The sequence below is a fragment of the Dasypus novemcinctus genome, chromosome 1 (genome assembly GCF_030445035.2).
Source record: "Dasypus novemcinctus isolate mDasNov1 chromosome 1, mDasNov1.1.hap2, whole genome shotgun sequence".
NCBI lineage: Eukaryota > Metazoa > Chordata > Mammalia > Cingulata > Dasypodidae > Dasypus > Dasypus novemcinctus.
In genome coordinates this window covers 95,213,737-95,237,071 of record NC_080673.1, presented here as the reverse complement: position 1 = coordinate 95,237,071, position 23,335 = coordinate 95,213,737, and the positions used below count along the sequence as shown (strand labels likewise).

At 36.2% G+C, this 23,335-nt stretch overlaps 1 protein-coding gene across 2 annotated transcripts in view; it reads left to right on the top strand.

The window, feature by feature from the left end:
- TET2 (tet methylcytosine dioxygenase 2) overlaps positions 1-23,335 on the top strand; it is a 131,344-nt gene that overhangs the window by 76,763 nt on the left and 31,246 nt on the right. For both annotated transcript variants that reach the window (XM_004476225.5, XM_071215210.1), the window contains 3 exons: positions 16,298-19,773; positions 21,425-21,515; positions 22,907-23,000. In XM_004476225.5, the coding sequence (XP_004476282.2) occupies positions 16,344-19,773; positions 21,425-21,515; positions 22,907-23,000 (3,615 nt within the window). In that variant the 5' untranslated portion in view covers positions 16,298-16,343. The remainder of the gene's footprint in view (positions 1-16,297; positions 19,774-21,424; positions 21,516-22,906; positions 23,001-23,335) is intronic.

The window sequence follows — 23,335 nt, the reverse complement described above, 5'->3', positions numbered from 1 at the left end:
TGGGCGGCTTTCCTTACGGGGCACCCTCCTTGTGCATGGGGCTCCCCTGCACGGGGGACACCCCTGCGTGCCACAACACTCCTTGAGTGCATCAGCACTGCTTATGGGCCAGCTCCACATGGGTCAAGGGGGCCCGGGGTTTGAACCGCGGACCTCCCATGTGGTTGATGGACACCCTAACCACTGGGCCAAGTCTGCTTCCCAGAAACCACTTTTGGTATCAGTTACATGGCTGCCATCCTTAAGGCTCTCAAGAAAATTTAAAGTTACTATTCAGTTACTGTGTTATGAGTTGCAGTTTCAGAACTCTTATGTATTGTTGAGGTTTTTATAAGCACTTCTTAATATTTCCACCAGGACAGAAGAGAGTTTGGGCTACAGGTAAGAAATGTTTCTAAGCAAGAGTTTAAATAATTACAAAAGTAAAGTACTGGAAGAAATAGGAGTATGGGGAAGATAGTTCCATTTTCACAAGTTTAGTTTGAAGTTAAGCATCTCGACTTACATGTGTACATGTCCTTGGCTCTTGAAGATGGACTCAGAGCTCTTTTCTTTAACATGGAAAATCCAAAAACCCAATATGATCATTGCCTTTGGAGTTGATTGAATTCAGGGAAGGTGTTTTGTTTCAATCAAATTCATGAGATTAATGTATAAATAGAATTATGAATTATGAATTAGTAGTCAGCAGCTCACCATTCCAATGTTCAAAATATTGATGTCCATTGTCCAAGCTACATTAACGGTACCCAATGTGTTTTGGAGATGGAGAATGTTAAAGAATATTTGGCATTTAATGAAGAATATTTTATTTAGACCTCAATGAAGAAAGCTTCTTAGTCATCCTTGCCCCATAGGAGAATATGTTTCCTTAGTGACTACTCATCTTAGCCAATTGAGAGTTTCTTTTCCCAGGACAGTATTGATAAAGAGTTCCAAATTGACTTCTCTGATGCTCTTTCTCAGAGAACTGAACTGACCCCCATCTATTCATGGTCTTTCTCAGATTAAAAAATGTTAATTTAGAAGTCTAAAGCTTTTGTACTATAGTGGTTTTAAATTGTGGCTCAGGAGTTAGACAGACCTATATTTCAAATCTACCTCTGTCTCATAACAGGAATGGCAAGATACTTTATGTGCATGAAAAAAAATGAGATGAAAATCATACCTCATAGACCAAAAAGAGTATTTCTGGTGGTTTATTTCAATGAGGCCTTTGTAGATATTCACCATTACCAATTTCAGAAAATTGTGGCATTTTAGAACTCTAAAAGGCTTTAGACTTGATTCATTTCCCTCATATTACATTCTAGAATTTTCAAAAATTGACATGCAGAGAGGTTGTGACTTGTTTACAATCCATACCCAGAACTGGAATCTAGCCTTCTTGTTTTGATCAGTGGTTTTTGTATGTATATATTTTGTCTTCCCAGTTATATACTAAGATCCTTAAAGGTAGAAGCCACTGCTGCTTCCAGATCCATGTTTCCAGAAGTAAGAATCTTTTTAAAGGAAAAACTAATAAACTGATCTTCATAGTCTTTCTGTTTCAATTTTTATACCATCTAAAATATGTGCTGTGTTTTGGGTATCTAAATGTTTATCAGTTCTTTTAACAGAATACAGAAAGTGATTTGATGTTTTTCATTTCATAATACTTTACCCATTGGAGAATTTCTTTTCATTGTTTTTTTCTTCTGGATGGGCTAAAGTTATTTTAACATTATGAAATAATGTCAGTTTTCTTTAAGACTAGAACATAATGAAGTATTTTAAACTGATAAACCCAATGATGGGGAGTGGATTTAATAGCATCTCCATTATTAAATGTTAAATAGAATAGTCATCTTTTATTTATTTATTTTTTTAAGATTTAATTTACTTCTGTCCCTCCCCCCCTCCCATTGTCTGCTCTGTGTCCACTTGCTGTGTGTTCTTTGCCCAGTGGCTCCCTCGGTGGCACCAGGAAACAGCATCTCTTTTTTTGTTGCTTCATCGTGCTGCATCAGCTCTCTGCAGGACAGCTCTCCTTGCAGGGCGCACTCCTTGCACATGGGGTACCCCCATGCAGAGGCGCCCCTACATGGTATGGCACTACTTGTACGCGGCAGCTCTGCATATGGGCCAGCTCACCGCACAGGTCAGGAGGCCCTGGGTATTGAACCCTGGATCCTCCCATAGGGTAGGCGGACGCTCTATCAGTTGAGCCAAGTCTGCTTCCCTCATCTTACTTTTATAGGTAACTTTCTAACAGCCTACATTAACCAAAGCAAGATGGTTACTAATTGTTCCAAAACAGGAAGGGAAAAAAAAAGATTAGGTCATCAGGGTAACTGTAACAAATTAGGACTAGATCAGTATGGAGATGGAACTGTTTTAAGTTTGTAAAAAAACTTCTCAGAAACACAGATGGCCTGCCTTTAAATAGTGGTAAGAACAAAACGCCTTTGAGAAGGAGCAGTTTCATGAATACAATGCAATGCATAATTGCCAAAAGACTTGTGTTACAAGGATACCTGGTATGGAGTTTTAAATGTTAGGTATAGTATTTGTTTCTCATTAATATGTAAGAGCCTCCTGGGAATGTGACAATTTGGTTTAATATAGTTATTTTCTACATCTTAATAGCTTTATTTCTTTTTCTATTCTTGATTTTAGGGCTGAAGACATGGAACAATGTATCCAACAATAGAGTATTAACACATTGATTAATTGAGAGTTTCTTGGTGAATTAGGTGGTATGATATAATTTAATTCCTTCTTTGTTCAAATCTTGCTGTCTCAATGAGACTCGCCCTAACCAGAATGTTGAATTCTGCAAATGCAACTGCTCCTGGTACTCTTGATTTCCCATATCCTGCCCTGTTACTTCTTTTTCCCTTAGCACTCAACATCTTCTTTCTATTCCACATAGTTTATTTCCTTATATTTATTGTTTCTTGTCTTTCTCTTCATTGTAATATAAGGTCTAAGAGGGAAGGGTTGTTTGTCTCTAGCTCAGTGGTGTATTGCTGGTGGCTAGCGCAAGGCCTGGCACGTAGGCTATGTTCAGTAAATATTTGTTGAATGAATGAATACTTTGACAGTTTATGATAACTCTACCACTCATTATATATGAATACTACTAAAAATTATATAAAGCTCTTATATATTACTAGAAAACAACCTGTTATGGTTTTATTGAAAGAATTGTGCCTTACAGTATAAAAATGAAAGTGTTATTTTCCCTGTGATTGCCTCTCATATATACTATGTAGTTTCCCCCCCCTCCCACCCCATTCTCATTATGGTGTTTTCTTGACTAGATTTCATGGTTTTTACAGCATTTTTTATTAGATCCATTTCATTCTAGTATTTAAGCTCAGTTCTACTCATTTTTTAACTTCCAACTCAAGCCTGATTCAAAACTTTTCTCCTAACTCCAGTCTTTAATTTGTAGTTGAGAGGGGAGGAGTCTTACTCTGAATACCTCTTCTCTCATCTTCCTCTCTCTTAGAAGCACCAGTCTCCAGGGCCTTCACTTAGCTAAGGATGAAAACGACTGAGGGCCCCCTATTCACCTAAACAAACCTGCAGGCCTTTAGATGTTACTATTTTTGTGGCTGACATTGACTAGCAATTGGATGCCCTTTATGGTGCAGGCATCCAAATACTGACTCTTGGCACACACGGCAGGTTCTTCAGAGGGGCCTACTGGGACTCTCACTGCTCCAGGTCCCTGATAGGCGAGAGCTCTCTTTTCTTCCTTTCTACCACTACACACATTTCAATCTTGCCCACAGCATATCCACCCTAATGTCTCTTTCTGCTAGAGTCTGTTTGCCTACTGGACAGATTCTTAGACAGGGTGTCTGTGAGAATAAGCCCAAACAACTTCTATAATTTCTGTATTAACTTTTTATTTTTAACAAAGTTCCAAGCATTGGCTAGAGTATGGTTCCCCTAGTTAAGAAGACCAAGTCACAATTATCCATTCTAATGATATAAATGGACTAAAATAGAAAATCTAAGTAATTTTTACAATTTATAGGAAACAAAGAATGCTTGTGACAATATTCATTCTTGGAGAATATTTGGTCTTTTCCTTCAGCACATCTTCAATAGGTGGGAGTTAGAGTCCAGGGATAAGCCCATATTCAAGAAACAGTCCCAAGATTAACAGATATATATAGATAGAGAACTTGCAAAAGATCATGCCCTTCTTACCTACTGGGAAACTGTTTGGTTGCCTTGGGCTGCAAATTGTAGGCAGATATGTTTCCAAACTGCCGAGTGTCTTCACATCTTAAACTTAGATCCTTGCCTCTAAGCCTCTTCTGCCTCTAATCTTCAGTGACGTTCTTCCTGAGTTCTCCTTCCTCGGATAATCTATAAATTATTAAATTTTGTTTATACTGTTTTTTAAGATAAGAAACACATTTTAAAACTTCAAACATGGGGATTAAGCACGCCCTACTGAGGATTGTGTTAAACCTGACAGGGCTTCCCCTATGAGCACAGGCCACAGGAGTGGTGCATATGCTTGTCAGGTGTGTGCAGCTACTGGTTTAATTAGTGCACTTTAGGAAATGCAGGAACTTTCTTTGAGGTCTTTGACATGCTTGTGTGGTCACTGGTCCATTTGCAAGAGATGTGATCTACATTTTCTCAGATTTCTTAAAAGTTTAACATTCTTAATAGATATGATATAAAAGTAAGTTTTGCCATAAAAATATTAATTCAGCTCATATTCCCCAAACTTAATGCATATATGAAGCATTAGATTCCAGACTTTACATGTGACCTACAGGTAGCTTAAATACATTAATTTTGCTATTGATAATATGTTTTAAATTGATGTGTCTTTTAAAATTTTTAGCTTTTAGTATTAAAGTAATGAAGATGATTTTTAAAATTTTATAAGTAGTGTCCCATAAAAATATTTCACTTCCAGAATGGGACTTTGTAACCACATCAATATTACATAGTAGTTTAAGATAGAAAGTCTAAATGGAGGAAATTTGATAGATGCAGAAGATAGGGATTCAGACCAAAATTTTGGTCAGGCTTTTTGTTTGTTTGTTTGTTCCTAACAACCCAATTTTTTTTATTGTCTTTTTTTTTTTAAGATACATAGGACACACAAATTGTTACATTAAAAAATATAAAAGGTTTCCATATAGCCCCCTCCGCCTCCCCCCCCCCCCCCACTCTTCCCATATCAACAACCTCTTTCACAGTGTGGCACATTCATTTCATTTGACGAATACATTTTGGAGCACTGCTATACCACATGAATTATAGTTTACAATGTAGTTTACACTCTCCCCCAGTCCATTCAGTGGGTTATGGAAGAATATATAATGTCCTGCATCTGTCCCTGCAGTAACATTCAGAACAACTCCAAGTCCTGAAAATGCCCCCATATCACTCCTCTTCTTCTCTCTCCCTGCCTTCAGTAACTTCCGCGGCCACTGTCTCCACATCAATGATACAATTTCTTCCATTGCTAGAGTCACAATATTTCTATAGTAGAATACCAGTAAGTCTACTCTAATCCATATTTTGTTCCTCCATCCTGCGGACACTGGGATAGCGATGTCCACTCCACCTTAAATCAAGATAGGACTTAGATCCCACATGGCTGATGGATGCAATTCTCCTGCTTGCAGTTATAGACTCTATCAGTTCCCTGGTGGGATGGTTGATCATCCTCACCCTCCTGTTAGCTCACCTGGGTAGGTCCAACTGGTCAGGTTTTGATAGCACTATCCATAAAGACTTTCAGTAGGTAATATGAGGTTCATTTTCCTACACACATCTTGACACATATTATGTCCCAAAATGGTAGAAGGAATCTAAAATAATTTTGTAGAATAGTGCCATCTACACAGGGGGTGTAATCAAATATGTCTTCACTCAATCTTTTCCATATCAAGAACTAATTAATTTTATAGAATTTTAAAACATGAAGTCAAAAAATTTATTTACTTCCTTACTATATGGCACATATACAGGTCTATATCTTTTACCCCTTGAAAAAAGCTCAGATGAGATTTAAATGTTTTTTCATTTTTATTTTTCACTTAGAACAGTAAAAGGCAACCACTGACAAAATCAATAAATCAAAAAATAAAACAAAAGCAAGAAAAGCCCTCTTCACAAAGTTTGAGCATCATCTCAGGTTTATGTGGTGAGAGATTCAGCTACTAAAATTGAATGATTCAAAAAGAGTCAAATGGTGTTAAGCTAAATTGCAAACCTAAATGCATATTGGTAAAATGAGATGCTGATCCATTTGCACACTAATGTGCTATTTTTAAAGTCATGCATCATAGCATCTTCAAAGAAGCCTGTCATAATTATGATGGATTAGACTGCAGAGTCAGTCCTAGATGCAGTAATTTTTTCACAGATGCTGCTGATGGAACTTGAATTTATAATAAATTATGGTCAGAGATGCGGGAGAAGGAGCAAAACTAACTATAAAAAGATAACTGTTGTGGCTAAAACTTCTTTAGGTGTTGGGAGCCAGAATATAACTCAAATAGCCAGTATTTTCAACTGAGATAAACATGCTTCATACTGTCTACCTCTGACATAGAAGAAACAGGATAGAATAGTTGACATTTTTACTTAACGCTCAAGATCATTCTCAATCTCTCTGTCTCTCTGTCTCTCTATCTCTCTATCTCTCTATCTCTCTCTCTCTCTCTCGGGTAGTTTACGGTAAAATTATTCTCAGGTAATAACCTGAGATCACGAAGTGACCATAAGATGAATAGTATATGTTACTATTTATATTAAATTACCCGGTTATAATTTAACCAGAATTTCCAAAAAATTCAGTTATTTATAGCAGATAGAACTAATTTTTTTGGTTCCTTAGATGTTCCTACTTTATGAATAATATTAGACTATTAGTAAAGAGACAGATAGCAATAATATGACTGATAGATCTAAATTATGATATTTACCTATCATTTAGGTAAATAATTTCTAAAACCACCTCTTTAACCTTTTTTTAAAAAATGCCAAAACTGGGTTTAGAATTTGAGCACTAAATTTTGTTATTAGTTTATTTCCCCTTGTTGTCTTTTTGGTAAGCCTAGAAGAAATCTCAATAAAGTAAAAAACCCTTTGTATGTATGTGTGTGATTTAAATAGGGAACTACTTACTATATTTTGATTACCAAAGTTAAATGTTACAGAAAAGCAGGTAAACATATGCCAAGCATTTTCTCAGAATAAGGGTTCAATAAGCAGAAAAGTTTCTATGAGTCATATGTTAAATATTGTTAGTAGGGAAAAAATGTAGTCACTGAGTTTTTTATGTAGTCTCCTCTGTACTTGATGATTGATTTACATTTCTATGTAAATCATTGGTTCTTCTGCCTCAGTTATGTTGAAAGACTTGTTTGAGGAACATTCACTGACATCTTTTTAAAACTAACTTTGATCTAGTGGGATATGTTTTCTTTCTTATTAAGGCAAGAGGAAGTGAATTTATATTCCATGGGAGAGATTTGGGGTGAATGCTGTGCAGGCAGTAATGGTGAGAAGTGTCCCTCCCTTCTCATGTACTCCTGTGGCCCTTGAACTCTTGCATTGCCTTAACATAATCACAATTCAGGATATTGTAGATTTTCTATGAGTTTGAATTATTTCTTTAGAAATCAATGAATTTCTATCGCTGAATGTTTTTCTTTTGTGTCTGGCTTATTTCATGCAACATGATGTCTGTAAGTTTCATCCATGTTATTGCATGTATCAGAACTTCTTTCCTTTTTAAGGCAGAATAATATTTCATTATGCATATATACCACATATTGTTTAGCCATTCATCGGTCCATGGACACATGGATTGCTTCCATCTTTTGGCAATTGTGAATAATGCCCCTATGAACATTGGTATTCAAATATCTGTTCAACTCCCTGCTTTCAATTCTTTTGGGCATACTTTTAAAAGTATGATTGCCAAGTTATATGGTCAGTCTATACGAACTTCACTATCCGAGGAACCACCAAACTTTTCCACAGTGGCTGCCTTTGGTGTAATGTCTAAGAAACCATTGCCTAATACACAGTCCTGAAGGTGCTTACCTATGTTTCCTTCTAGAAATTTTATAGGTTTGCTTCTTATATTTAAGTCTTTGATCCACTTTGACTTGATTTTTTAATATGGTGTGAGGGAAGGACTTAATTTCATTCTTTTGTATATGGACATTTCAGTTTTCCCAACACCATTTGTTGAAGAGACTGCTCTTTCCCCATTTAGTGGTGTTAGTACCCTTCTCAAAAATGAATAGACCATAGATGTATTTATTTCTGAACTTTCAATTCAATTCCATTGATCTGTATATCTGTCCTTGTGCCAGTATAGCACTGTTGTGATTATAGTAGCTTTGTATCAAGTTTTAAAATTGGGAAATGTGAATTCTCTAACTTTGTTATTCTTTTTTCAAGATGGTTTTGGCTAATCAGGTTCCCTTACTCTTTAATATAAATTCAATGATTGGCTTTTCCATTTTTTTCAAAGAATGCTGTTTGAATTTTGATTGGGATTGCATTAAATCTGTAAATCACTTTGGATAGATTTGACATCTTAGCAATATTTAGTCTTTAATTCTTGAACATGGAATGCCCTTCAGTTTATTTAAGTCTTCTTTGATTTCTTTTAGCAATGTTTTGTAATTTTCCTTATGTAAGTCCTTTACATACGTTGTTAAATTAATTCATGGATATTTGATTCTTTTTTAATTGCTATTATAAATTGCTATTACAAATGGAATTTTTTTCTGGAGTTCACCTTCAGGTTGTTCATTACTAGAATATAAAAACACTACCCATTTTTGTATGTTGATCTTTTACCCTGCCACTTTGTTGAATTCATTTATTAGCTCCAGTAGCTTTGTTGTGGATTTTTCAGGATTTGCCATTTATATTACCAAATCATCTGCAAAAAGTTTTACTTCTTTTCTAATAATGATGCCTTTATTTCTACTTCTTGCCTAATTGCTCTGGCTAGAATTTCCAATGCAATGTTAAATAGCATTGGTGGCATTGGGCATTCTTGTCTTATTCATGGTCTTAGAGGGAACACCTTCAGTCTTTTCACCATTGAGTATGATGTTAGCAGTGGGTTTCATATATGCTCCTTTATCATGTTGAAGAAATTTCCTTCTAAGTTTTCTTTTTTTTTTTTTTTTTTAATCAAGAAGAGGTGATGGATTTTGTCAAACCTTTTCTGTATCAGGTGAAATGATCATGTGGGTTTTTTTTTCTTTCATTCTAGTTAATTGATTTTCATATGTTTAACCACTCTTACATTACTGCAGTAAATCCCACTTGATCATGGTGTATCATTCTTTTAATGTGCTGTTGGATTTGGTTTGCTAGATGATGATAGCATCCATATTCATAAGGTGTATTGGTCTCTAATTTTTCTTTTTCTTGGTTTATTTATCTGGCTTTGGTGTTAGGGTAATATTGGTCTCATAGAATGAGTTAGGGAATTTTCCCTTCTCTTCTATTTTTTGGAAGTGTTTGAGTAGGGTTGATATTAGGTCTTCTTGGAATGTTTGGTAAAATTTACTAGCGATGCCATCTGGTCCTGCATGTTTCTTTTCTGGGAGGTTTTTGATTACAGATTCAATCTCTTTACTTGTTATTGGTCTGTTTAGAGCTTGTATTTCTGCTTGAGTCAGTGTCATTAGTTTGTGTACTTCTAGGAATGGGTCCATTTCATCCAGTTTATCTAATTTGTTGGCATAGAATTGTTCATAATATCCTTTTAAAAATCCTTTGTATTCCTGTGGGTCAGTAGTAATTCCCCCCTCATTGCTTTTTTTTTTTTTAACTTTTTTAAAAATTTATTTATTTCTCTCCCCTTTCCCCACCCCCCACCCTGGTTGTCTGTTCTCTGTGTCTATTTGCTGTGTCATCTTCTTTGTCCGCTTCTGTTGTTGTCAGCAGCACGGGAATCTGTGTTTCTTTTTTGTTGTTGCGTCATCTTGTGTCTGCTCTCTGTGTGGGCGGCGCCATTCCTGGGCAGGCTGCAGTTTCTTTCACGCTGGGTGGCTCTCCTTACGGGGCACACTCCTTGTGTGTGGGGCTCCCCTACGTGGGGGACACCCCTGCATGGCACGGCACTTCTTGTGCACATCAGCACTGCGCATGGGCCAGCTCCACAAGGGTCAAGGAGGCCCAGGGTTTGAACTGCGGACCCCCCATGTGGTAGACGGACGCCCTAACCACTAGGCCAAGTCCGCTTCCCTCATTTCTTATTTTAGTTAAAAGTTTATCAGTTTTATGCATCTTTTATAAGAATTAACTTTTGGTTTCATTAATTTTCTCTATTGCTTTAATTTTTAATTTTTTATTAGAGAAGTTGTAGGTTGATTTAAAAATCCTGTATGAACTAGAGCTCACGTAAACAACCCTGTTATTAATACCTTGCATTAGTGCAGTACATTTGTTAAAATTGAGGAAAGAACATTTTTATAATTATACTGTTAGCTATAGTCCATAGTTCACATTAGGGTTCACTGTATTATATAATCCTATGCTGTTTATATATTTTTTTATTATAGTAATAAATATACAATCTAAAATTTGCCCTTTTAACCCTATTTGAATATATAATTCAGTACTGTTAATTACTTTCACAATGTTGTGCTACCATCATCATTCATTACTAAAACTTTTCCATCCCCCCAAATAGAAATTCTACAGTTTAGAGTCTATTGTTTTTTTATTCTTTGTTTCATTTATCTCTGTTCTAATCATGTAATTTCCCTTCTGCTCACTTTACATTTAGTTTGCTCTTCTCCAGTTGTGAGGTTAGGTCTCTTATTTAAGCTCTTTCTTCTGTACTTTCTTCTGCCATTTTCCTGTTTGGTCTTGTAAGTCTTTTTTTTTTAAAAGATTTATTTATTTATTTAATTTCCCCCCCTCCCCTGGTTGTCTGTTCTTGGTGTCTATTTGCTGCGTCTTGTTTCTTTGTCTGCTTCTGTTGTTGTCAGCGGCACGGAAAGTGTGGGCGGCGCCATTCCTGGGCAGGCTGCTCTTTCTTTTCACGCTGGCGGCTTTCCTCACGGGCGCACTCCTTGCGCGTGGGGCTGCTCCACGCGGGGGACACCCTTGCGTGGCACGGCACTCCTTGCACGCATCAGCGCTGCGCATGGCCAGCTCCACACGGGTCAAGGAGGCCCGGGGTTTGAACCGCGGACCTCCCATATGGTAGATGGATGCCCTAACCACTGGGCCAAAGTCCATTTCCCTGTAAGTCTTATACTTTGCTTTTTTCTCAATTGTTCCATTAAAGCCTAGTTTTATATTTATTTGATATTTTGTATTGTACCATTTTGAGTCTCTTCTCATTTTTCTGTATACATTTTTTCATATATTTTCTTTGTGGGTACTATGGGCTTAAATTTAGCATCCTAAATCTATAATCAATCATGTTTGATGCCATCTTAACTTTAATGATATGCACACTACACTGTTACTATATTTCTCCTTCCCCTGACCATTTTGTTGTACTTGTTATATATAATATGTTTGTACATTGTATTCCCCAAACCATAGATTTGTCATTACTTTTTATGTATTTGTATTTTAGAACCTGGGAGAAGTAAAAAATGGAGTTACATACCAAAAAATGCGTACTGGCATTTATATAAATATATATAGTGCACTGGCATCTATAATTATCCATATGATTACCTTTATTGGAGGCCTTTCTTTCTTTCTGTCACTTCAGTCCACTGTTCAGTGTCCTTTCCTTTCAGTCAGATGAGCCTCCTTTAGCACTGCTTATAGGGCAGGTCTAGTGGCAATGACCTCCCTCAGCATTTTTTTTTTAAATCTGGGAATGTCTTAATCTCCCCCTCATTTAAAAAGATAATCTCACCAGATAAAAAGTTCTTGGTTTATAGTTGTTTCTTTCAGTATTTTAAATGTTTAGTCCCATTGCCTTCTTGTTTCCATGGTTTCTGATAAGAAATTAGCATTTAATCTAATTTTGATGGCCTTGTACATAGCACATTGCTTTCTCTCGCAATGTTCAGAACTTCCTCCTTTCCCTCAGCTTTCAATAATTTGCCTTTTTTGTGTCTGGGCATGGTTTTCTTTGAGTTTATACTGTTTGAGGGTTGATGGACTTCTATAATGTTCATATTCATGTCATTCGTCAAATTTGGGAAGTTTTCTGCCATTGTATCTTTGAATATTTCTTCTATCCATTTCTTCTCCTTTTGAGACTCCCATAGTGAGTATTTTGGTATTCTTGATGGTGTCCCACAGGTCTCTTAGGCAACCTGGAGCATCTAACACTGCCATCTTGGTTGGCAGAAATTTGTAGAATTATTACTTTGTAAATTAAATTTTATTTATTCACTAATTAAGTAATTCATTCAAATGGTTAAAATATTTTTTTAAAAAGCAAACTATTTAAGCAATCTCCTTCTCAGTGCTTTTTTCCAGGAACCCAGTGTATTTTGTTGGAAGCAAAGTACTATTACCAGTTTGTTGTGTATTCGTCCAGTGATGACTCTATATATTTTTTGTAAATGTACAGTTTGTAGAGTTTTTATGCATACTGTTCAGCAGTTTGCTTTATTTCTTTTTATTATTTGGGATACTTCCATTTGAAAGTATAAGTAGATGTATCACTCAATTTTAACAGCTGCATGTTATTATGTTATGCAGATATTTCATAATTTTTTAAATTTTTCTCTTATTGATGAACATTTAATTTGTTTCTAATCTTTTGCTATTGGAAAATATTGTGTATATATCACTTCTTTACATATATAAGAGCATGTTTGTTTAATAAATTCACAGACATGAAGGATCAAAGAAAGTCTCTAAAATTTTGTAGATATTGCCGAATTGTCCTCCATATTTGACTTCTAATAAGAGAATGTCTTTTTCCCCACATGCTGGTCAACATAGTGTATTATCAAACTTCTTGATCTTTGCCAATTTGAGAAGTGAAAAATTGGATATTGTTGCAGTTTTACTTTCATTTCTTTTTTGTATGAGACTGAGATATCTTTTTAAATATTTAGGAGCTATTTGCCCTTCATTTTCTGTGACTTGTCCATGATTTTGTCCATTTTTCTTATTCTTCTTTTTCTTATCAATTTGTAGGAGCCCTATAAAATTAGAAAAGTTTTACGTGATCTGTAACTTTGTTTACAGGTTTGTTTATTCCTACATACAGGAATTTCAGTGAAATTTCTCCTCACTTTTATGACTTCTATATTTTATGTCACATAAAAAGAAATCCCAATAGTTAAATTATTTTTAAATTTTTTTCTCAGACTGTTTATGTTTTTTAGTGTTCTGTTTTTCATATTTCACCATTAAATCTATCTAGAATTTATCCTGTTTTAAAGTATAAGTGATGGAGCCAGTCTTTATTCTCAGAACATTACACAGTTGTTCCAGTATTGCATATTTATTTGAAATGCCATCTGTATTAGTCAGGCAAAGGGGTGTTGATGCAAAATACCAGAAATCTGTTAGGTTTTATAAGCTTCTATTGAGGTAGAAGCTTACAGTTACCAGGCCATAAAGCATTAAGTTAACTTCCCTCACCAAAGCCTGTTGCCACGTGTTGGAGCAAGATGGCTGCTGACATCTGCAAAGGTTCAGCATTCTAATTCCTCTTAAGGCTCCATGGTCCCAGCTTCTTCCAAAATCAGGTGTAGGGTGAGATAAGTCTCATCTCTCTCCCAGGGCTCATTTCTTCCTGGGCTCAGCTCCTCTCTTCTCTCCACAAGGTCAGCTACAGACTATGAGGCTTTCTCTCTTCCCTGACTTCTGCCGTGTCTATGGAGCCATCTCTATTCCTCTGTGTTCTTCTCCTGTATGTTTACTTCCCAGGGTTCCTACAGCAAAAAACCCCAACTCTCTCCTCTGCCATGTAGTTTTCTCTACATGGGTTGGGTGGAGACTCAACATCCTAATGGTATGGCCCAATCAAAGCATTAATCATTATTTAATCAAGTAAAAGTGAAACCTCTGAATCCAATACAATCTAATATACCCAGAGGAACAGAGCAGTTCACAAACATAATCAAATATCTATTTCTGGAATTCATAAACAGTATCAAACTGCTACACCATCTTTATGTCATACCATATTTCTTTTTGCCTTTGGATCAGTACTGGATATTCTATTTCATTTATCTTACTAAGCACTAATGTTTATTGATGTGCAAGCATAATTGTTCTGAGTAGCTCTTGTTTCTTTTTCATATTTTATTCATATTTTAACCCATTCTCCATTACTATTTTTTTTTTCCAGAATATTCTTGGGTATACAATTTATTTTTCTATATGAACTTTACAATCACCTTCTTTAACTTCTCAGCATATTCTACTAGTATTTTTATTGAGAATACATTAAATGAATAGAATAATTTGATAGCTCTCCAAGAACATATTATACCTTTCCACTTGTTCTGTTTGTGTTTGTGTGCCTCAGTAGTGTTTTAAAGTTTTATTCAAAAAAATCTGCCACATTTCTTTTTTTCATTCCTAGTCTTTTTTGATTTTTTTGTTGATATCTTAATATTGTATCTTATTCCATAAAGCTTTTGACTGGTTATTATTTTATATAGAGAGAGGCTATTGATTTTTTTCTTCAGCTAATTTACTAAATTCTCATAGACTAACAGTTCTTCAGTTTTTCTTTTGGTTGATCATATATAATCTTATAATGCACAAATAATTATAACTTTAGTGTTCCTCTCCAATATTTATCTTATTTCTTCCTCCATTTCATTTGTTTTGGTTAGTAAGCAATGGTTATTTAACAGAGCTTTTTTAGCCCAGCAGGAATTAGTCTTGATTTTTTTCTACTTATATCCTTAAAACAAAAGTAATGAGAAATACTGTCGGGATGAAGTATGACTATATTATAAATGGAGAAATAGTCACCTTGTATAATGGATTATTTGAGTTCTTTCCTGCTTGTTTTGTCCTGCTTTTCTTTTCATTTGGACTTTGAAGTCTTCTTCAGTACAGGTCTTAAAAATGTTTGTATAAATGATTAAATGAGTCAATCTAATGAAACTTTTTATTGGATCTCAGTGTATACTAGGCACAAAAATGATAAAGTTAAATATTCTTAAAGAATTCACAGTGTAATGAGAGTAAACAAATCACCATTGAGTGAGTATGAGATATGTTCAGCAGTAGAGCATGTACAAGATATAGAAGAAGCATAGAAGTGGGAGTATTTGATCCTCTTGGGAAATCAGAGAAGAATCCTAAGGGAAGTGATATCTGAAACAGGTTTAGAGAGATACATAGGAGTCACCAGGGAGATGAGGAGATGAAGAAGGCATTCAAGGTAGACAGTATCACCAAGGCATGGAGATCTGAAATAGCTTGCTGTGATTAGATATTTATAAGCCATTGTTATTGCTGATTATAAACTGTAAAGGGAATAGGAAGAGAGAAAAATAGAAACCTATGTATGAAAGCCATTTGTATTAGGCAGGAATTTTCTATAGAAATAGGCAGCCAGCCCCTTTAGGGAGCATAGTAATCGCCTAGAGAAAACATTTTATAAGTTATACTTTTCACTCTTACCCCATCCACAAGTTATTGACAGCACTGAAGGGAATATCCTTATCACTCTAGTTGGATAAAAGAGTTTGAGACCACTGTTACAGGCAATTTGGAGCCAGTAAAATGTTTAAAGTGGGGTATGACATCAGACTTGCATGTTAGAAAATTCCCTTTAGTAACAAATTCAAGGGGTCCTTGAAGGACTGAGTAAAGGGGTCAGGCTGGGCTAGAGGACAAAATATTATGAAAGCTACTGCAATAGTTAATATGGCAGGATAATATAGGTCTGAGCTACAAATGGCAGTGAAGATATTTCAAGAAATAAGTAGGAAGTAGTATTGATAGAGCTGAGAAAGTGATTGGGTATATGAGATTCTAAGCTCTATCAAGAAAGGAAGGCGATCTTTGTCTTTTGTTCTTGGCATTTTGACATAAGGAATTATTTGGTAAGAAAGGTGATACTGTTTACTAATACAGTATGAACTTACTATATTAGCTGGTAATTTTGATCATCCCTGTTCTCCATGACCATAAATATTTAAGAGTTGCTGGTAAGACAAGAATGATCATTTCCTGAGTAGATTTTGGTTGTCACTGTGACAATGAGGTACTACAGTTTGCTCTAATATTGATAATCCAATATTATTTATGCCACTATTATTTTCTAAGATATATGATTAATATTAGATATATACTAATGCATTTTAATTTTTGTTTCCATGTTCTTTAGATTTCATTCAGAGGGCAGCCTTGTGGATGGCCCCGAAGCAAGCCTGATGGAGCAAGATAGAGCCAACCATGTTGAGGGCAACAGATTGAGTCCATACCTGATACCGTCTTCTTCTCCCATTTGCCAGACAGAACATTTGGCTATAAAGCTCCAGAATGGAAGTCCATTAACTGAGAGACCTCATCCAGAAGTAAATGGAGACACCAAGTGGCAGTCTTTCAAAAGATATTATGGAATACCCCATATGAAGGGAAGCCAGAATAGTTGTGTAAGTCCGGACTTTATACAAGAAAGTAAAGGGTATTCCAAATGTTTACAAAATGGAGGAATAAAACGCACAGTTAGTGAACCTTCTCTATCTGGGCTCTATCAGAGCAAGAAATTAAAACAAGACCAAAAGGCTAATGGAGAAAGAAATAACTTCGGGGAAAGCCAAGAAAGAAATCCAGGTGAAAGCAGCAGTCAACCAAATGCCTCCAATTTGAATGATAAGAGAGAACCTGGGAGCTCTGTAGCCCCCAAAAATGCAGTTAAAGATTTCACCAATTTTTCGACACATAACTGCAGTGGGTCTGAAAATCCAGAGCTTCATATTCTGAATGAGCAAAAGGTGAAAAATGTTAATTACCATGACAAGAACATTGTATTATTTCTTAAAAATAAGGCAGTGCTAATGCCTAATGGTGCTACAGTTTCTGCCTCTTCCATGGAAAACACACATGGTGACCTCCTGGAAAAAACACTGTCTCAATGTTATCCAGATTGTGTTTCCATTGCGGTGCAGAAAACCACATCTCACATAAATGCCATTAACAGTCAGGCTACTAACGAGTTGTCCTGTGAGATCACTTACCCATCCCATACCTCAGGGCAGAGCAATTCCCCACAGACCTCAAACTCTGAGCTGCCTCCAGTGCCAGCTGCAGTGGTGACTGAGGCCTGTGATGCTGATAATTCCAGTAAACCAGCAGCAATTCTAAGTACCTGTCCCTTTCAGAAACCAGAACAGCTACAACAACAAAAATCAGTTTTTGAGATATGCCCATCTCATGCAGAAAACAGTACTAGCCCAGGAACCACAAAGCTAGTATCTGGTGAAGAATTCTGTTCAGGTTCCAGCAGCAATTTGCAAGCTTCTGGTGGCAGCTCTGAACGGTATTTAAAGCAAAGTGAAATGAATGGTGCTTACTTTGAGCAAAGCTCAGTGTTTACTAAGGATTCCTATTCTGCCACTACCACATCACCACCATCCCAGTTGCTTCTTTCTCCCCCTCCTCCTCTTCCACAAGTTCCCCAGCTTCCTTCAGAAGGAAAGAGCACTCTGAAAGATGGAGATTTGGAAGAACACCATCATTATCCCAACCAAAATAACACAATCCTTTTAAAAAAGGAAGTGAAAATAGAGGGTCAGTCAGGGGTACCACCATCCCAGAGTCCAAATCCATCTAAACATGCATCCAACCCCTCTCTGATGGTTCTAGAAAGGCCTCAGAATAATTGTGTTAACAAGAATGACATACGAACTCCAGGGACAATGGCTGTTCCACCATGTTCTGAGAAAACAAGACAAATATCAGATCATCTCAGGCAAAGCCTTCCCATTCTTGGTAGTAGTGGAGATCCACAAAACCACTGCCAGCAGTTGATGGGACACAAAGAGCAAGACATTCTGAAGGGTCAAGACAAGGAACAAGCACGTGATCTTGTGCTCCCAACACAGCCCTATCTGAAACCAGGGTGGATTGAATTGAAAGCCCCTCATTTTCATCAAGCAGAATCTCATCCAAAATGTAACGAGACATCACTGAGGCCAGTTCATCAGTATCAGTCCAACCCCACTAATCAGATAAGCTCCAAACAGTACACTGGAAATTCCAACATGTCTGGGGGGCTCCCAGGGCAAGCTTACATCCAGAATATAATGCAGCCAGAGCAGAAGTCACAAATGTACCAAGTTGAGATGAATCAAGGGCACTCTCAAGGTACAGTGGACCAGCACATCCAATTCCAAAAATCTGTGCCCCACGTACATTTCTCTAAAACAGACCCTTCACCTGAAGCTCATGTGCAGTCCCTGTGTGCTCCTAGATATCATTTTCAATCAAGACCAGATTCCCAAACTGAGAAACTCATTCCCCCATCGTTAAAACAGCACTTGAATCAACAGGCTTCAGAGACTGAGCCATTCTTAAACTCACACCTTTTACAACATAAGCCTCATAAGCAGGCAGCACAAACACAACCATCCCAAAATTCACATGTCCCTCAAAACCAGCAACAGCAGCAAAAGCTACAAATGAAGAATAAAGAACAAATGCCCCAGACTTTTCCTCTTCCCCAAAGCAACAATGATCAGCAAAGAGAAGGATCATTTTTTGGCCAGATTAAAGTGGAAGAATGCTTTCGTGGTGAAAATCAGTATTCAAAATCAAGTGAGTTCCAGATTCATAACACCCAAATGAATCATAACACCCAAATGGAGCAAGTACAGAATATGAGTAGTAGAAATTCCCCTTATGGTCAGATCCTGAAGCCAAATGCAAGTGATGTTCAGCTTTCTTGTTTGAATAATACACACCTAGTTCCAGAAAAGAAAGAACAGACTATAAATGCTGAACTCTTGGTAGGAAATAAGACCCAAAACTTGCACCACCTGACATATTTTCCAAATAATGTGACTTCAAAGCAAGATGTTAATAGGTGCTATCAAGAACAAGAGAAGAGGCCTAAACAAGCTTCAGTTCTACAAGGATATAAGAGTAGAAACCAAGATATGGCTAGTCAGCAAGCTGCACAGCTTGCTCAGCAAAGGTACCTGATGCATAACCAGGCAAATGCTTTCCCTTTGCCTGACCAGGGAGGAAGTCACCTTCAGACTCCTCCCCAGAAGGACCTTCAAAAGCATGCTGCTCTCAGGTGGCACCTCTTACAGAAGCAAGAACAGCAGCAATCACAACAGCCCCAAACTGAGATTTGCCAAAATCAGTTGCACAGGCCAATAAAGGTTGAACCTGGATCCAAGCCCCATACCTGTATGCGCCCTATGCCCACACAGGCAGAACACAAAACATGGAAAAAGATAACTAAGCAAGAGATTCCACCTCTGAGCTGTGATAATGTACATCAAAAGAGCATCATTGAGACCATGGAGCAGCATCTGAAGCAGTTCCAGGTCAAATCATTATTTGATCATAAGGCTCTTACTCTCAAATCACAGAAGCAAGTAAAAGTTGAAATGTCAGGGCCAGTCACGGTTTTAACTAGACAAATCAGTGCTGCAGAACTTGATAGCCATGCCCCACCATTAGAGCAGCAAGCAACTCCTTCTTCAGAAAAGACACCAACCAAAAGAACAGCTGGTTCTGTTTTCAATAATTTTTTAGAGTCACCTTCCAAATTACTAGATACGCCTATAAAAAATTTATTGGATACACCTGTCAAGACTCAATATGATTTTCCATCATGCAGATGTGTAGGTAAGTGCCAGAAATGTACTGAGACACATGGTGTTTATCCAGAATTAGCAAATTTATCTTCAGATGTGGGATTTTTTTCTTTTTTCTTTTTTTATCTTGAGTCTGGCAGTTATAAAGGCTCATAAAAACCTGAAGCTTACTTTTTTTATCTTTAAATTACAGACACTAGTGCTGTATAAGAAAGAACTCTTATGTACAATTTTTCTCTTATGTACTTACGTACAATTTTTCCAAAAAATTAAAACAATTACGCATGCTTCCTCTACTCAGACTCTTTAAAAAAATAAATGTATGTTTTAAATTAATTGATTTATTTAAGTCTTAGTATGTCATCTCTTGGAGAGACAGCCAGGCAATAAAAACATCTATTAAAATGAGAAGATAACTGCCATGTGCAAACTAATGTAGGAGCTTTTAATATTTTTTAAATTCAAGGTTAAACGTATTAGTTTTACAAGATTAATTTCTATATAATGGGAAATCTTCAATCTTGTTGAATTGGGGGAAATTGCAATGCTAAAGTTCTGAATACTGATATAGGTGCCCTTTCTGCATTTATACACTTGAAACGTGTGATTTATATTTATCTGATTCCATTTTCTCTTTAAAATTTCATCCTATTGATTAAAAAGATGGTATCCCCTTTTCTTTTTTTAAATAAACTTTTGGTTAAAATCCGTGATACATGATAGAGCTGTTCTAAAAGGATAACTTTTTTTGCTGATGGATGCAGGTATATATGTGTGTGAAGGAGAAGTGCTTAATAAAAGCTGCTTCCCTTGAACACTGTAGAAAACATTTGAAAAACATAAATGTTAAATAAATGTGGCAAATGTGCCACCCACCCCATGTTATCCCTCCTACAATTGGACACTCACACTTTATAAAAGGGATGGGGAAGGATTCACACTGCCCCTCTTTGTGTGTGGTTAATATTAAGTTGCCTTCCTGGGCTAACATGCCACACATGTTTTAGATAATATTAGGTAAGTTATAATCCTGTTTACTCACTTCTCTTATTACTCTAACCCCATCTTTCTACTTTTCCATCTTGGTAGTTTGTAACAGCCTCTTCCTATTACCTTATTCTCCAGTATTTTCTCTCGTCATAAATTGCTCTAAAGTACATACTTTAGATGGCTTGAATTTTATATTTAAAACAATAGTTAAATGTGTGGGGAAACAAGGAGAAAAGGGGATCCTTCAGAGACCCCTGAGCAATATCCTGGGAGAGGGATAGGTAGGACATTTTATTTTTAATCTTTTAATATCCAAGTGGCAGGCAGATTTATGGTTAGTTTAAAAAAATTTTTTTTCAGTTTAAAAGCTTGGGTTGTAGTTGATACTACATATAAAGTATGTTCTAATTCTAATTACTTCAGTGTTTTTGTTTAGTTCTACTTGGTTAAAATAAACCATCTTTTATCCCACATCTGATCTATATTTAATATCTTTTTACCCAGCAGCCAGCATGTACATATACTTAATTATTTGGTACATTTTCTGATAGATCAGCCCATCAATTTAAAGAAAAAAATTTAAGTCACATTTAGGGCCCTTAATGTGCAGTTGGGGGATAAGCTTTGTGGATGTAGCCTTTATATTTAGTATAATTGAGGTCTAAAATAATAATCTTCTATTATCTCAACAGAGCAAATTATTGAAAAAGATGAAGGTCCTTTTTATACCCATCTAGGAGCAGGTCCTAATGTGGCAGCTATTAGAGAAATCATGGAAGAAAGGTAATTAACGCAAAGGCACAGGCAGATTAACGTTTATCCTTTTGTATATGTCAGAATTTTTCAGCCTTCACACACAAAGCAGTAAACAATTGTAAATCAAGTAATTATTAGTAAGCTTAGCTATTGCAGGATTGCCAACACTACATACTGTGCTATTCAGCAGAGAGTCACAATATTTGACAGGACTAATAGTCTGCTAGCTGGCACAGGCTGCCCACTTTGAGGTGAGTGCCAGAAAACCCAGGCATGAACAAGAAGCAGTCAGCCAGCCTGCCAGGCACAAGGGTGCTGGCAGGGTCTGCAGAGAGAGGCCCCACTCCTGATGATAAAACCTTAAAGAGGAAAGAGGGGAAAAATGTGGCGGTAAGAAAGAAACCATTGACTAAATTCACTGAGAGTTGTAAATGAGTAGTTATCTCTGTCCCTATTATGAATAGAAAACTAGTGTTAATTTATTGAATAGAAATAGAAACAGATGCTGTTTATATTTGCATTTTTTTTCCACTGTCAATCACAGGTATGCAAGTATTTACCTGAATCTACACAGTTACTCCTGCATGTAGAAGACTCTTATGAGGGAGATAATCAATGCAGAGAGACACGTATAGGTATCTACAGCGCTGAGCTGTTACTATACTAGTTACTGTACTAGGGTGCCTTTTCTTGAAGCAGGCAGGCAGTGTTATCAAAATACATTAGGAGACATTCCAGGTAGCAAGGATGTGTTCAATCTCATTCTTGTTCCATTTCTAAATAATTCATTTAATTAGCATGTAGAAATTCACTAAATAATCATCTAGTGGTCTGACAGAAATAGTGAATTTCCCTAAGTACCTTTAAAAAATAATTGAGCAAGTAGTAAGTAGCACCATGGTCAAGAGAGAACGTAAGATCTATTTCTAGAACTATCCTATATTTTCTGTATGACTGGATACTAGTTATTTGCCAGCCCCCTTAAAAAAAAAAAGTTAACATTGTGCAGCAGTTATAACTAAAATCTATTATGACTCCCCAAAATTTAAAATAAAATTTAGTAAAAGACAAAAATCAATTAGAATATGTTTTAGAAGACTGAATTTAGCAAACTAACTTTAAAAAGTTTTGTGCTTTGTGAAATTATATATAGAAATAAGCTTTCCCATTATTTTCACCCGGTATATAATTGAAAAATTACTTCATAACAATTATCAGTATATTATAAGATTGAATAAAAACCAGATTTAAAGAATATTATCAAATTTGCTTGGCTTAGACCTGTTTAAAAAAATAAACCATTCATTTCTCAGGATGTGGTCATAGAATAAGCTTATGCTCAAATGTTCGATATTTTGATTGCCGCTTGGAGTCATCTGCTGATTGTATGTGTGTGTGTTTCTGTGGATTTCTTTAAGGTTTGGACAGAAGGGTAAAGCTATTAGGATTGAAAGAGTCATCTATACTGGTAAAGAAGGCAAAAGTTCTCAGGGATGTCCTATTGCTAAATGGGTAAGTGTGACTTGACAAGGCATTTGGTCTTCAATCTTTGATTTGTTGATCCAACTCTGAGATTTGGGTATTTGAGATCAAAGAGTCATTTATGCCAATTTGAAACAAATGTTATTTATATTTATTTTATAATTTCATCTCTTATGAAGACCGACTAGCTTTTAAATTCATGAGCAAACTTATTTAGTAGATATGATTTTATGGTTAGAAGGTCCATTCTAGTACCTGCATTCTTCCTGGAATGCAGGGAAGTAGTTCTTAATCCTTTAGATACCTTCGGTTACTGTTATATTGTCATTTATGAAGAAGACCTGCATGTTTTTCATGAAGCTCTG